General features: G+C 41.3%; 1 protein-coding gene across 4 annotated transcripts in view; it reads right to left on the reverse strand.

The window, feature by feature from the left end:
* The window catches only part of CDK6 (cyclin dependent kinase 6), a 107,974-nt gene that overhangs the window by 45,598 nt on the left and 46,142 nt on the right, over positions 1-16,234 (reverse strand). For all 4 annotated transcript variants that reach the window (XM_083467709.1, XM_083467712.1, XM_083467711.1 and 1 more), the window contains one exon: positions 13,374-13,541. In XM_083467709.1, the coding sequence (XP_083323835.1) occupies positions 13,374-13,541 (168 nt within the window). The remainder of the gene's footprint in view (positions 1-13,373; positions 13,542-16,234) is intronic.

The following is a 16,234-nucleotide window of genomic DNA, read 5'->3' on the forward strand; positions in this document are numbered from 1 at the left end:
AGATGTAAAACAGGAGACGGCATTCCCTATTTTACACAAGTAGCCAAGGGCAGGTGCCCTGCTCTATTTTTGCATCTGGCCACCCTAAAGCCCACATGGCACTGGTCACCAAAGATTTCTCTTGCTAGAACCAAGAGCGAGCAAGCAGATAGGATCAAGTACACTGGTTGGCCAAAGCATAGCTAGGCCTCACTCCCTCATGTTTATTCTTGACCACACAAGCTTCATTTCTGAGAGATCCCATCTCTGTTGCCTTTTCAACACATACTGAAGACAGGACTTTTAAAATAGACATGTTCTGCATTGAAATTGTTGTTAGATGTTTGATCGCTTGTGTGTTTGATGCCATGTGCTCCTTTGGAAGGAAAGGCAGGATATAAATCTAATCAAATTTAATCACCATCTTCTGCATCTTCAGCTAGATTTTCCTTTTCCTTTTCTTTTTTAAAAAACCCATACTCTTGTGCTTTAACAGTGGACTGATCTACAGACATTGGTAGATGATAATGCATTCTATCTAAAGCCACAGAAGCAGGCCAACACATTTATTTCTGGTCCGCTGTCAAGCCTATCTGAAGCTGTAACACCCACAGCCAACTGTTAGATACCACATACTAATTCCAAGCATGCCTTAGAGACCTTATTGGTTGATCTTCTAAGCATTTTGGAAAGTGGTTTGTCTGTCTGTCCATCCAGATGCTTCTTGAGATATTATCAGCATATGTGGCATGACAGTTCCCAAGATGGAAGAGTTGGTTTTTGCCTATGTTTGAATACTGTTTAACACCATTTTGAATCAAGATGATAGACCTAAAAGTTCCAAACTGAACCAACAGTTGCCAAATTTAGCAGAATGGTTCCCAAGATTGAGAAGAACAACTGAGGAGTCATGCACAGCCATATAAACTATCAAACCACACTATTCATTTACAAACAAACAAACAAGTTTTAAAATTAACAGATCAACAAAGACAATGAACAAATTATGAGGGAAAAGTTGGAATCCTAAAATTTAAAAACCCACAAGCTTCACTTCCTGACTCCCCAAATTTTAGTCAAATCATAGCTTCCCTCTAGTCTTTTAAAAACAGTAACAGACAAAAAATGGATTAAATTAGTTTTAATTTGGCATTGATGTGCTATAAATTTGGAAAATGAATAAAAATTAATAGGCAAAAAAGTAAAAACAGTAACAGAAAGTAAGGGGCCAGGCCACATCTGGCCTTCCTTCTAATTAAAATCCTGAAGAAATTTCCCATCACAGCTTCTGATATGTCTAAAATTCAAGTTGCAACCATTGTACTTGAAATTAAAACCTGTTTAGCTATGTCCGGAGCAGGCTTGTTTATTATGCATTTCGGAAAAGCACCTTCTCTTCACATGCTGAAGGGTCAATGACAAAAAGGCAATGCCAAAGAATGTTCAAGGTAATAAGCGCTTTCATGTTTCTAGTTCTCATGTCCGAGAGCATAACATCCAGCTAAAGGGCAGCAAGATAAGAATGATATTGCTAGTTACTAACAAACACCAGATAAAAAGGGCTCTTATGGCTACTGATAAAGTGACAGCATTCTACACATTCCTCCAAGTTGAGGAAGTTTTCGAGAAAGGCAGCTATGTTACATGCGAAGCACCACGAAACAAGCCTATCTCTGTGCTTTCAAATTCCAGCATAGCGATGGCACATTTCTCTCCCTTTCCCCCACAACCCCATCTCTTCCCCTGGAACAGAAGTGTTCTCGGGACATGCAGAAATAACTCTGGTGTGTTGCAGTTTCCACTAAAACCTGTAACCATGTAGGACAGAGGAGTTCTTTAGAGTGCACTGGCTGCAAGCCAATGTTTACAATCCCCTGGGTGGGAAATGCAGGGTCAAAGGCTCTCGATGGCAGGCTCCACAAGCCTTTGCTGTTGCCGCCAATGACCTTCTGCCTCTGTTTTCAAAGTAGCTCCCTTGTTAACCCTTTGGAGACTGTGGGCACAAGAGCTTTAGGAAGGAAATGCCTTCCCATGGAAGCACAGTTGCCCCCTTCCGGGCATAAACCTGTCAGGCTGTGGCAGCCGTGGAATGCTGGGATAAGAGTAGACTCCCAGCAGACTATCAGGGTCACAGGAGAGAGCTCCCTTTCTCTCCTCCCAAAAGGTCACTCGAGCCAGAGGTAGACGGGCAACACACTCCCTCTTTCCCCCCCTCTGTTTGCCACAAAGCGTGAAGGTTCTCCCAAGAGCAAACAATGGACTTTAGATTACAGGGTTGTGAAACAGCATACTGAGTCTGCAGGAGAGAAGGAAGCATCCAATTTAGGAAGAAATGCTTTCTTCCTGCCTAGCCAATGAGCACTGCTGGAACTGGTGGTGGTGATTCCTCCTCCTGGCATATTCTCACTAAAGGAATTGGTCTTGAAATTAAAGACAGACTGAAGCAAAAAGGGAGGATTCAACACAGAGAGGAGTTAGGTGCACCTCACAGATTTCAGTTTCTCCTTTTTTGGATAAGCAAAGCAGAGCAAACAAGTCACCCTTCTATTCCCAGTTTGCCTTACACATCTGCTGATTGCTTTCCTCAAACGTTTACGAAATTTTACTTGCTAACCAAACTTGCTGCATGTTCTGCAACCTTTCCCAACTACAAAACTTGATGGGCACATTAATTTATAAAGCAATCTAACTTCTACAGTCTCCATGCTGTGGCTTCCTCCCACACCTGCTCAGCCCCTACAATCCCCCTGCATGTACGGCTGCAAGGGTTGCCCATGTTTGGCTGCAGTGAGTTTTCCTATAATTTAAACTTCCAAGCCAGCTATAGCTTCACCTGTTAGATGCCTGCCTGTCATGCTGCTCTTAAAGATATTTGAAGCCCTGCAAGGAAAAGACTGGCAGTCTTTACCCCTGCTTGGCTCTTCCCCATTCCCCCTTCCCAACTTCTATCGCACACTTTCCCAATGGTGTTTCATCATTCAAGGTTAGCACAGGAGTATGAAAGGAAGAAATGAAATGAAATGAAAGGCTTAGCAGGCAAGCACTTGCAAAAACAGCCGTTCCTTGCAGCAATCTAGATGGGACAGGACCAACACCTTGTGATACTTGTGTGTGATTTCAACCACCCAAGTAAGTAACATCTCATAATCACGAAGCCTACTTTTCCAAAATGTTTTGCCCATTACCTTTCCTTGGTGACAGCCAGAGTTTTGTTATGGAGGTTGCTGGCTAAATGCTCAGGTGGCTGATGTTTCTTCAGTGGGAGCTGATATGGAAAGAGAGCCGGTGAGGTGTAGAAGTCAGAGTGTGGACTAGGACCTGAGAGACCAGAGTTCAAATCCCCGCTCAACCATGAAGCTCACTGGGTAGTCCCGGGCCTGTCACAGTCTCTCAGACTAACCTACCCCAAAGGGATGCTGTGAGGATAAAATGGAGGGGCGGAGGAGAACCATACATTCCACCTTAAGCTCCCTGGAGGAAATGTGGGCTATTAATATAATAATAAACAAAATAACCAGAAATGACTCAGGAGCATCGGAAGCGTTTCACAGAGCGGACAATGAGCTGACCTCATCTTTGCATATTATGTTCCTGTTTTCTCTTCCTTCTCCCTGCTTTATTTTGTACAAGCCTTTTGGGCTGTAAGTAATTCTATATTTTTTCTTTTTTCTAAATTTTATGTACACTGCAATGTTAAGCGTTTTAACATTTTACAATTAGGGTTTAGGAAAATACCCACAATCCTGAGAGAGAAAATCAGAAGATTTGACAGCTCTGATTTGGGCAAACTATCATCTAAGGTGTCTGAACTGGGTGCAATAGACCAGAAAAGGCTGGCAGAGCAATCCTATGCAGTAAGCCCCTCTCAATATAGAAGGACTTAAAAAAAAGGTAAAGGACCGCTGACAGTTAAGTCCAATCACAAACAACTCTGGGTTGCAGCGCTCATCTCGCTTTACTGGCCGAGGGAGCTGACATTTGTCCGCAGACAGTTTTTCTGGGTCATGTGTCCAGCATGACTAAGCCGCTTCTGGTGAAACCAGAGCAGCGCACGGAAACACTGTTTACCTTCCTGCCGGAGCGGTACCTATTTATCTACTTACTTGTGAGCAAACCTGCGTAGATTTTCACTGCTACTATGATGGAAACAGGAAACTACAGGCACTCAAGGAATGTAGGAACGTAAGAAGCTGTCGTTTATATGGATTCAGACCATTAGATCCATCCCTGCTCAGTATTGTCTACACAGACAGGCAGCTACTCTCCAGGGTTTCAGATGGGAATCTCTCCCACTTCTACCTGGTAGATGCTGTAACCTAGGACTTTCTAAATGCAAGGCAGATGCTCCACCACTAAGCTACAAACATTCTCCAACAGTAGTTCTTAAAAGGCAGCCCCCTACGCAGCATGGCAAGCAGAATAAAAAGGAGGGGGCTCTCAAAAAGCAATATGTGTTACAGTATGGGAGTCTCCCATTCAAAGGGCGGCGTTTACAACAATTATACAGGGATGCTGAAACTCCTTGGCAATGCCGAAAGCAGCTCCTTGGATCCTAGCCTGACTTCTGAGGGCCGGATACTCCTGGAGGCTACTAAATCTGGCAACTTTAACATGCAGTCCGAGGCGTAGGTCAATGACGTCTTTACGCCTACGCATTTCATATGGTACCCTTAAGACTCTTAACCTTTGGTTTCTGTTCTTTCAATTTCTCTGGTGTTTTTTGTTGTTGTTGTTGTTTTTGCAGTTTAAGAGCGTATTTCGAATTAGTTGTTGTGGTTTCCTTCAGCGTCTTCCCCACAACAACAGCAAATCATTTTGGCTCCCAGTTTTCTTGCTATGATTACTGCCAGGGGTGGTGGTGATAGGGCTATTGTGAATAATCACTCAGCATACTGTAAAACTTCCCTGTTTAAGAAAGAGTCAATTGCTTAATGATTAGGAATAAAGAACAGAACAGAAAAGGTTATATCAGTTTCTTCACTTCCTATTTTTATCCCAAGCAACTATGTTAAGTCACTGGTCTTTTCATTACATCAGCTAGCTCTAAATTCTTTCACTTCATTGATGGGTTTTAAAAAGGCAGCATTCATTGCATCTGTGTGTCCCCTAAAGGCAGCTGTTGCTGTGAAGTCTTGCATTTTTTGCATCTGCCCCCAACCCTTAATATTATACAAATATCAAAACACCCCAAGCAGCTCCAGGTGTCCCTTTACCAAATTTTTCATGTGCCATAGACGGTCTTTTATCGATTGCAACAAAATCTATCTATCTCTATATATACATGCAGCTAACAACTGATGTGCTCCATACACAGCATATAGTTAACACTGCACAACTGAAGCCAAAATATACACAGCTAAAAGGAATGTTACAGGGGGCCTCTCTCTTACCGAACAAAGCAGTCTCAGTTTGGCTCTTTTTCTCTAGCACTACCACATCCGCACATCGTTAGCTGGAAAATTCCAGATATATGCTGTAATTTTTTGTGCTCCCCCCCTGCTCTTCAATGTCCAGATGCCATTACCCCACCCCTCCCCTCCTTCCTTATCTGTCCCTGCTAGTTTGGTTCTTTGCCAGCTGTGGTCAACAATTAATACAACCAAAGTTTTTTGGGGGGTGGGTGGGGGGTGTAGAGAGGTGGAAATAGAGAACACCCCTTGGCAACTGGCACGGCCTCACAGGAAATACCAAATAAAAACTTTTATTATGTATTGTTTAACCATTTTGTTTGCCTGTAGGCCACCCTGCTATTGGTGCAATTTAGCAAAGCATGCTCCGTCTGGATGAGCTGCGCGCAGACTCTTTGTTTCCAGAATCTGTCACGCACAATCATTGCTTCAGCATGTGGCCTACTAAAGAAAGCGGAGAAGCAGCATGGCAGGCCTCCAGCCCCCCGAGTTCCTTTTCATTAGCCAACTAGTGACCAAATGTTAAAACGGATGAGTAACCTTTTAATATTCATGTAATTAATTTACTTTCCTCCCTTTAATTATGGAAGTCCTGACATGAAAAGCCATGGGGGGAAAGCACCAGCAGCAAAGGACCAGAGGGGAGGGGACTGAGGGAGCTCTCTCTGCCCCCCTCCCCACCCTGCACCTCCATCCGCTTGCTCTTTGGGATACGGAATGGACCACAGATTGCCATTATGCATGGCTGCAAGCAGAGCTAAACAGTAGGGGAAATTCCAGGGCTTATAAATATGTCTGTAACATTCTCTTGAATGTATTAATTAGTCTGGTATTTTAAATAGATTCCCCACCCCTCCCCCCATGTTTCCCCTCCCCCATGCTCCAGATATAATAGCAATGGGAGATTAAAAACTCTTTTCATCAACATGCAATTACAACATATACTTCCTCTTCTTAATCAGCCGGCTAATCTACTGACGCATACAGCCATTCCCTCTCCCCCAGGATCCAACAACAAACCAGGCTCACTCTTCATTCGCTTCACTTGCTACTAAGCTATGACTGATGTGTAAAACCAGTTAGTATGACAATCCCACGCCATTTTCTGGACACTTGAGCAATTTCCGTAGTTTCCAAATCCCCCACTGTTAAGGCCATGCAATATGGGCATAACGCTAGTAGTATTACTACAAAATATACGTATAAAGTTTGTTCTTGGCTTACTGAATGTGGCTAGTTTGAAGGAAACAAATCACAAGCCTAGGTTTAGGCAACATGACAAGCCAGACCATTACACATTTCCCGGTAGCAGAAGGAGCAGTGGTGGTCCAATATTTCAGTAACATCCACCACCAGCCCGCTGCTTGCTCACATTAAACCATGGTTTATTTTAACTATGCTTTAATGTGACCTGCAAACCAGGTCAGAGTAACTAGTATTATTTTATTAGTCCTATTTTGTTTTTGTCTCTCCCTGCCCTACCTGGAGATGCCAGGGATTGAACCTGAAACCTTTTGCATGCGAGGCAAGCACTCTACCACTGAGCTACAGCCCTTCCCACTGTCTGTGCCATCTTATGTAGTTCATATATTTCAGATACATCAAAAGCACCAGAATTGTTCATGCAATGAACAGAAATTTGGGATCTAAATCACAGAGCTAAAAGAAGACCCCGTATTTCACACATGCACGGAAAGGGGATGGGAATGCAGCAACATCAATGTAAAAGACAGGAGCAAAGTGCACAAACAATGGAAATTTTTTCACGGGTTCCCACTTGTCTTTACCTATTAGGAATGTCTTGTGGTTGGCTTTAAAAAAAAAATCATTGAGATGGAAAAGTTCCTTGTTGGACACCTACCTTCAGTAATGCGTAGAACAAAGGTATGTCATCTGTGACATTAATTGCTAATCCAGGCTATAATATTTCACATATTCACTGGGAAAGAATTTCAGCTATGCAGTAAACCAAGCAGCAGGGATATAAAAAGAAAATCGAATGCCTTATGATCAATTAGGAAACTGAATACACCCCCCCACACACACCTAGGCTAAGGGAACCTGGATGCCAAAGAGAGATCCAAGGAAACAAAACATTTAAATTTAGGGCTACCATTGCAAATCAATACTCCATTCCTTCTCCTCTTGTGCCTGTGATTATTAAGGTTTTCCTTTTAAAACTGCACCACTTCCTCCTCTCTTCTGAGAGGCCAGATGCTCTGTATATTCAAATCTATGCCTAAGCACTGGTGCAGTTATGGAGGTCAGGCTATGCATATGTAAATGTCATTTGTAGTGATTTCAACAACAACAAAAAACCAGTGGGAACTTTCCTAGATCTCAATCCAGCTGGTGATATCCCTATGTAGAAAGATGATTCTACAATCTGATTAGTTTAAATCAGAAATAGCAAAGGGCCTTGTAGGGGAAAGAACTTTAGTCGCCGGGATCTGAAAGCATTGGGGAGTTGAGGTAAGATGTCCATATCCAGTCAAAGTCAAATGATGACTCTGGTTGTCCAACAGTAACCCAAATCACATTTAGAAAGGATGGGAAAGGCAAGAAGCTATTGGTTTGCAGTCTTCTACTGTGCTTGTAGCTTTCAGAAAGTTACTCCATTGAGAATGGTTGCAAATATACAATCTGTTCAATGCTAAGCTTGCTTGGTGAGGCAGGTTTGCTTGCTCTTGGCAACTATGTCAACCTTTGAATGGTAAATGCTGGTGTTACAAAATGAAAGGCAATTCAGGAAGCTCAGATAAAGTTCAGGTAATGTTTACACTGGTTATAAAAATCTGGAAACAATGCAGAGATTCAAAAGAAGCATTCTTTGCTGCTGTTTCTGTTTTGTTTTGTTTTGTTTTAATACGGCCTTTAAACTTGGCCAAAGGTAAACTCTACCCTAACTCTTGACTTGTACTGAGCTGAAACCACCTTATGTTAATATATCACAGTTCACTTTCTTGACTAAAACTAAAAGACCAACAATAAAAAAATTCTTTAAATATATTAGGAACAGGAAACCGGCTAAGGGAGGCAGTTGGCCCTTTGGACAACAAGGGAGTCAAAGGTGTCCAAAAGGGGGGAAAGGAGACTGAAGAGAAGCTGAATGAATCCTTTGTGTCTGTCTTCAATGTAGAAGATGTAGGGTGGAAGTTTAATGTGAATTAACATATTCATTAGGGGAAATAACTATTTATCAAAGTATTCAGTATATATTTTATTTTCTCACTCTTTTGATATTTAGAATGTTTACTTAGGAAGATCCCTTCAGGATAATTGTCTGAAACAGTAAATTAATTTCTGCAGATTCTTGCATCATATGACTCCTAATCTATACAGCTGAAGGGCTTTGGGATGTCTCAGAGTTCTGTTGCTAGTGCTGCAAAATGAAGTAGATTTGTATTTTTCTAAGAACTTCTGTATACCACAGCTTCAGTGAGAGAGCATACATTTTGCAGGTTCAATCCCTGGTATCTCTAGGTAGGGATGGGGAAGACTCCTGCCTGAACCACCTCTACAGAGCTGTACTCTGACTTGAAATAAGGCTGCTTCCTATGGTCCGGATTCTCATATTTTTATTTATTTATTACATTTTCATACTGCCCTATGCAGGTAGACCTCAGGGCAGTTCACAACATACAATATAAAAAACACAAAATGCATAATAAAAATAAGAACAGAAACATACCAATGATCCCCCTTCCACAGCACATTTAAAAGGGCATTGGATGTCAATCAGCCAAAGACCTGGTTAAAGAGGAACGTTTTTGCCTGGCGCCTAAAGGTGTATAATGAAGGCCAGCGGAACTTCCTTGGGGAGAGCATTCCACAAAAGGGGGTGGAAAATATTATTATTATTATTATTATTATTATTATTATTATTATTATTATTATTATTATTAATTTTCTATTTCTATTTCCAAATATAAATATAAATCGCGTCTCTCAAACGTGATTATATCAAGGCAATAATGCTATATATGGCTTTTTAATTCCACACTTTTGATGTGAAACATTTAGCTTTACACAGTGCGCAGGACTCTCCAAAGCCTTCCCACTCCTAATGGCATTAATTGCAAACTGAGCTTTCTTTCACAGTCTAGTAGAAACTAGCTTTCTGGAACTGGGATCTGTACAGACTTTGGTCCATTTAACAAGGTCAGACTGTTTATTCTCGACCAAATTCTTTCCCACTGTAAAAAGGTACTTTTAAATGCCACATTCCATAGCCAGTGCCAGTAAGTCACTGAAGCATATTTTCCCACAAGAACTGATACGATGGATGGGACTCTACTTATTTAAAATTTCTACCGTTCGAATTACATAAGGTAAAGATAGCTTGTAATGAAACAAATTGTTTAAAACTATCCATGCCTTTGTTGCACTGAAGTTTCAGATTGGGTATTCGTTAACCATAGCAGTGCCATACAAATACAGCAAATGGTATATCTTCAGTAAAGGAGAGTGAAATCACACATGAGATGAAAAATATAGTTGAATAGACATATATTAACTATATATGTTAATATATGAACTGTTCTGCTGATTATATGAACCTGATTGTATACTGATGATCTTAGGAATCTGAGAAGCCTCCAAATATAACTGGACTCCAACACCCAACTGTCCCAGCCAGCATGACCACTGATCAGGGATGATAAATAGTTTTAGTCCAGCAACATCTGGAGGGCCATAGCTTCTCTGATTTATTAGTAAGAGTAAACTTGCAGAATATGTAGATGGTTCAGCGTATGGCCTGAAGGCACGTGAGGCCACCACCTTGTTGAAGCTATGCAAGACAGGGTCTGGTCAGTATTCGGATAGGTTAAGAACCTGGGAACCACATACACCCCCAACCGAGTTCCACAATGGAAGAAAGGCACAATATGAATGTATAAAAATAAATAAATAAAAGGCTATCCCTTTAATTATGTTGGTGACCCTTTCTGGCAAGGTACTTGTTCCATGACAGGCTGACTGAGGCTGATGTCAGTTGTAGTTCAACAATATCAGGAGTGCCAAGGGCTCCCCATTCTTGGAATAAAATAGCATGTAAACTAAACTGTCATTGAAACAAACGTCTGATTATATCAACATTGTAGCTTTAGATAATCTGGGTAAACTGGGCTGTACCTTACCCCCCCCCCCAAATAAATAAATTACTTAGCTCACTGCATTCATTGCAATTTTTGGTGCCATTTCTACTATACCCCCCGAATGAAGCAACCTATCATGTCCATTTGCACCATATCAAGTCAAGCCATCGGTCTATCCTGTGTAGCACAATCAAATCCAATTGGCAGAAGCTCTCCAAAGATTCAAACAGTTCCCGCCTCTTCTAATCAAAGCTTTCCCAAGAGCCAGCACCAACACTTGCAGAACAGTTTAACTCCACATGACACTGAATACTTGTCCCCACTGTTCTGCTTCTGAGAACAAGCCCAGATGTTCAACATAGGTCTATCAATTGCTCCGATTTCCTAGCTCCGGGACTGGTATTCTCTACATAAACATGTGTCGATTTATTCTGAGGCTTCCATTCATTTATCAGAGGAAGCATCAAGGGATTACAAATGACAGAAATATGCCCAGAAGGTTTACCTGCCAAAAGAATGCTTTACTATTTGGGAAGTAATCATTGCAGCTAAAATACTTTGAAGTTATCGGTTTGCAGCACCCAGTCAACTAGGCTGGATCAGTTCTTTATGCTGCCTTACTTTCACGGCTCTTTCTGTTCCACTAGAGGAGTTCCTTTGTAGTCAGAGAATGAGGATGTATCTTGGGAAAGAACTGATACTTCAAGAAATAATTCTTTATCTGGCCTCAATATACTGCACCGCTGTAGGAAATGACAGAGAGTTCACATGTCGACTGATCATAATGATAACCCTGACAGGGGACTTTCTATAACTTCATTATGTGCACAGCTCCTAGAACATGAGGTACTCAGTCCTGTATAGAAACATCTGTTAAGTGACTCCCAAATTGTTCACTCTCAAGGTGAAGAACAGAAGCGAAGACTAAACTCTGGGGAGAAGAGTTTAGGTTAAACATTAGGAAGAGCTTCCTGATGATTTAGATAAGCTCAGCAATGTGAAGTCATTTTCTTTGGACAGTTTGGACAGATATCTGCAAGGGAACCATTAGCTGGAAAATGATAATGATTTAGAGCAGGAGGTTGGACTAGATGACCTATTAGGTGCTACCTACAGTTCTATTATACTATGAATGGAGATTGAAGGCATCGGCTGTGTCAATGTGCAACTAAACCACAGGATCCATGTGGTACACAGGAGCCCTCGTAAGGTTTGGAGCAGTGTCAGCAGTGTAATGTTCTATATCATTGTTCCCAACTGCTGTTGGAAGTCTGGATGCAAGTCAGCTGGCTGAGAGAGGTTTGCATGGGTTAAGAGAGATAAGATCTCCAGCTTCCTATCTCTGTACCTTTATCTCTATGCAGACCACTTTAGCTCTTTGATGACCAGTAAGTCTTAGGTTGCATCCTGTTTACAGTTTCCTGCTCTTCCCCACACACTTTCTCTGGACCTTGAGGCAAGCGGTCAGTTTGGATTTGTCTTCTGAGAATAAAGGGACAAGCATAGCTTTCTTCATTTCTCCAACCAGATAGGCAGCTAGGTCTACAGAATGCTTTCCTATCAAGAGTGTACTTCCTTTAGTAAACATAAGCTTTCTTATTTTATACCAAAGCCTTAGTCTGAATACCTTTCAACTAAAGGTATGCTCCAAGCAAGGGTTCATTTAACTAAAGTCAACTTCTGCTGCAGCAGACAAACTCCACATGCCAACATATATACCTGGACCTGACCTTGTTTATTTAAGAAGCAGACTGTAGCTCTAAGCTAGGAGTATTCTTTATCATTTGCATATAGTGTTAAGGCCACTTCTGTAATAAGACCCTGCCATATGGGATGTCCAGGAAGAAATGTAGCTCAGTGATGAAGCATCTCCTTTGCATGCATGAGGTAGGGTGAGAAGAGACTCCCAGTTTAAAATCCAGGAGAGCCACTGCCAATGAGTTAGATGGGCTAATGATGTGACTCAGTATAGGGCAGCTTTCATATGTTCCTTTGTGCCTCTGGAGCTGCCCTTTAAGATTACTAGGAAGCTTAAGCTTCAGATCTGCCACAAATTCTCTTGCACATTTTAGAAGGGCAAGGTTTGCTTGAGAGGCAGGCGGGGTTTTTTGCTCATGCTTGGAGAGCACAATCTTTTTTAAAAAACTGAAAATGGGACACATAGTGGACCGTTTTTATTTTTAAATTCTTGTTTGACTAATATGATCACCCAAATATCACTACAAGACCAAGGAAATAATATCTGATCATCTCACATTTTTCCTACTCCAATGCCATAAACAAATGGCAATTAATTGATGCACAACCAGGTTACAAATAGTCATGTAAACAAGCCCATGGTGCCATATTTTATTTTTCTCCCCCTTGTGCACTCTACTCACATTGCCTGCTGAGCAAAGCAGCAACTGCTACATTATCTTTTAAGAAACTCGCAGGCCTCCTTCTAAGCACTATCAAGATGTGATTCAGAAGGGGAGGAAAAATGCCAACTGTACTATACCTCCTGTGTAATGTGCAGTCGCTGCATATTAAAACAGTTTAATGAAGTAGGAAAAGATAAAAAAGGCATAATATTCAGGGAAGTCCACCTTTGTATATCGTCTTGGAATGTCAATCAGGCTTTGATTCTTTGTACACTGGACTTTTCATGAACTTACTTCCACGGAAACAAGTACAGGACTGAGCAGTCAGATTCAGCAATTTGTAGGAATAATTTACCACCCTGCAGTAATGGCAATCGCTTCAGATAAAGTTCAACTGTAATGCTTCTCAAATAGTAACACCTATCTTTTGCTTTATTTAGTTGTTCTAAAATAACGACCAAAGAACATCTATGCAAAACTAAATCGTGAAATTAGATTTAAAGAAAGAACACATTGAAACTTACCACAGATGTAAGAGCCATTTGAAAACTGTAGATCCTTGCAAGGCCAAAGTCGGCTAATTTTATCTGCCCGTTGCTGGTGACTAGAATGTTTTGCGGTTTCAGATCACGGTGGACCACTCTGTGCGAATGCAGAAAATCAAGCCCTCGTAGGAGTTGAAACATCATGTCCTAAGGGTAAGCAATTCAGAGTTTTGATGAGAAACAAAGTATGTCATTTTTGCACAGCTTAAATATATAGACAGGGCACCCTATATATACACTTAGGATATATATACAATAGGTAAGCCCCATTTAAGGTAGTGAGCCTTACTCCTGAATAAACATGCACATGGTTATGATAAGTGTACCTTTGCTTGTGTACCTAGATATACAAACAGCCCTCTTAATGCACATTTTTATCATCATCAACATCATTAATTCTGTTGGGAGCTGCCCAGAGTGCCTGGGGAATAAATAATAAATTATTATTATTATTATATGTTTGCAGGAAAGTGCTGCAATGGGGAGCCTTGTGTATTCATGGAGGCTTTCCACGGAATAAAGACCCTGGAAGTTCAAGAGTCCCATTCATATGGGAAACATCTAGATACACAAAGCTTCCTGCTGCAGAAATTTGCTGTAAACACATGAAGTGGCCAGAGGACTCATGCAGCTCCAGGGGCTCCCCCTCCTCTCCCGTAGTCCCACTCTACCTCATAAATCAACAGGAATTACATTAGTAAGACTAACTTTTCATATAGGGTGGATTATGAGCAAGCTGATAAACACAAGTCTCTATGTTATTAGAATTTGCACAACAGAAATAGGCTATTAACATTTGACAATTAAAAGCATGTAGTTAGTAAATAATATATTATTTATACACCATTCTTCTACTCATAAAGCACCCAGAACAGTTTTTTAACATGAGGAATCATAAAACCAAAAAGATTTATTAAAAACCTGATGCAAATTTCTTGAGAGCAGTGCCTTGAAAAGGTGCCGTCTCCTGTATTCACACCTGCAGAGTTCACAAGACTTAAATGCAAGGGTGACAGGGGTGTTTGGCACAGTCACAAGAGCTTTGACCTGCAAGCTCTCAAGGCTTTTGAGCCTCCTTAATCAATTTCACATTCAAAATGCATTATCTAATCCAAGAGTGTGGAACCTGCGGTCTTTCAGATGCTGTTGCAGTAGAACTCCAATCATCCCTGGCCACTGAGCATGCCAGCTGGGGCTGATGGGAGTCCAGCATCTGGAGTCACTGGATTCCCACATCTGCTTTAATCCAACATGATAATTTACACACACGACATTTAATTGCTCAACCGAAGGGTTGAGTTTTGTAGCATTTTTTTAAAAAAATGAATCGGATCACTATAACGACCAATAAATATTAAAATCTGAACCAAAGCAACACAGAATATTCACAGATATTTGGTGATCATGTTTACTGCTTCTGTCTTGTACATGTTCAAATGCATACAAATGGGGGGAAATGCACCTGTTTTGTCACCTGTACCATTCCATAAGTCTCCATCTACAATTCTACATTTTAGTTTCTTTTCATAACACTAAAAATGTGATGGTTGGCAGGTAAAAGACCCTGTGTGAGAGGCAGAGAAAGGAAGATATCCCAGGATAGGAGACTGGGAGAAGAAAGGAAAGCTCCCAGATGAGAGCTCGGAGAGTTGTACGAAACAAAGGTTAACTATCCCAGGGTATTCTGAATACTAATTTCTACATATTCTATTTCAACATGAATTGTTGTGGGAATGGTGATATAAGCTCACCAATCTCACACAGTGAAAAATTCTTATGAATTCACTTTTGACACTTGACAGGGTATGTTAAGGAGCTAGTTCTCAAGCTTTACCCTTGATACTCTTTCCAGGAAAATATACAGGCCACTCGAAACCGATGAGATAAAAAAAAAGGAGAACATGGTGATATTCTTACCATGCCAAAATTGAATGTGAGCATCAGCCAAGATATGACATACTATCTTCATCCTGCCAGATGACTACCAGGCCATTCACCAAAAGATTTTAGTGAATCTTTCTTAAGCCTGCTGAAAGGAAATTTAGGAATCTCCTAGTTACTTATCATTTCCAGAAGTCTTCCTGAATAATAAATACTTGTTTTAAACCAGTAAATGTGATCATGAGAACTATACATTTATTAAAGCTCCTGAACTAAGTAGTACTGCAAACAGGCACATTTCTGGGAATGAAATACAGAGTAGTGTGTTTTTATTGGCCGTGCATCTCGAGCTAACCCACTCAGTACTCTGTATCCTGTCTACTGATTCAGAACTTCAGCTCACAGGCTGCAATCCTACGTACACTTACCTAGGAGTAAGTCACACTGAACTAATGGGACTAGTTCTGAACAGATACACATAGGATTGCCGTCAGTCATCGATTTGGCTCTATACAGCCGAAATTAACACCTCAATGAAGGGTTAAAGTATGGCAGATGTTGATAGCAGGCTCTCCTCACCAACAGGAAAGACACATGGCTATGGGGCCCAGATCTGGGTTTCTCTTTCCTAACAGCTGTTTGTGGACAGCAGCTAATTGTATCCACTTGTTTAACCTCAGGGATAATGTCTAGAGGGGACAAAGTGCCACAAGCACCCTTTTTTCAACGGTCATTTCCTCTCTGGTGTAACTTGCATGACAGCATGTGACAAGCAGAAATTAATGGTGGCACTGCTGTGCCAATACCTCTTGAATTGCTTTGACAGTGGCTGCAGGCTGCCTGCTTGGCCACCCAGCCAAGACCTCACATGAAACATGGCAAGGGGCCCACAGCTCTATTCACTAACAAGACAGCTGGTCAGTGATTAGGAAGCTGAAACAATGCACCAAGGGGGGAGG

This window comes from Podarcis liolepis (genome assembly GCF_965112155.1).
Source record: "Podarcis liolepis genome assembly, chromosome: 12".
Lineage (NCBI taxonomy): Eukaryota > Metazoa > Chordata > Lepidosauria > Squamata > Lacertidae > Podarcis > Podarcis liolepis.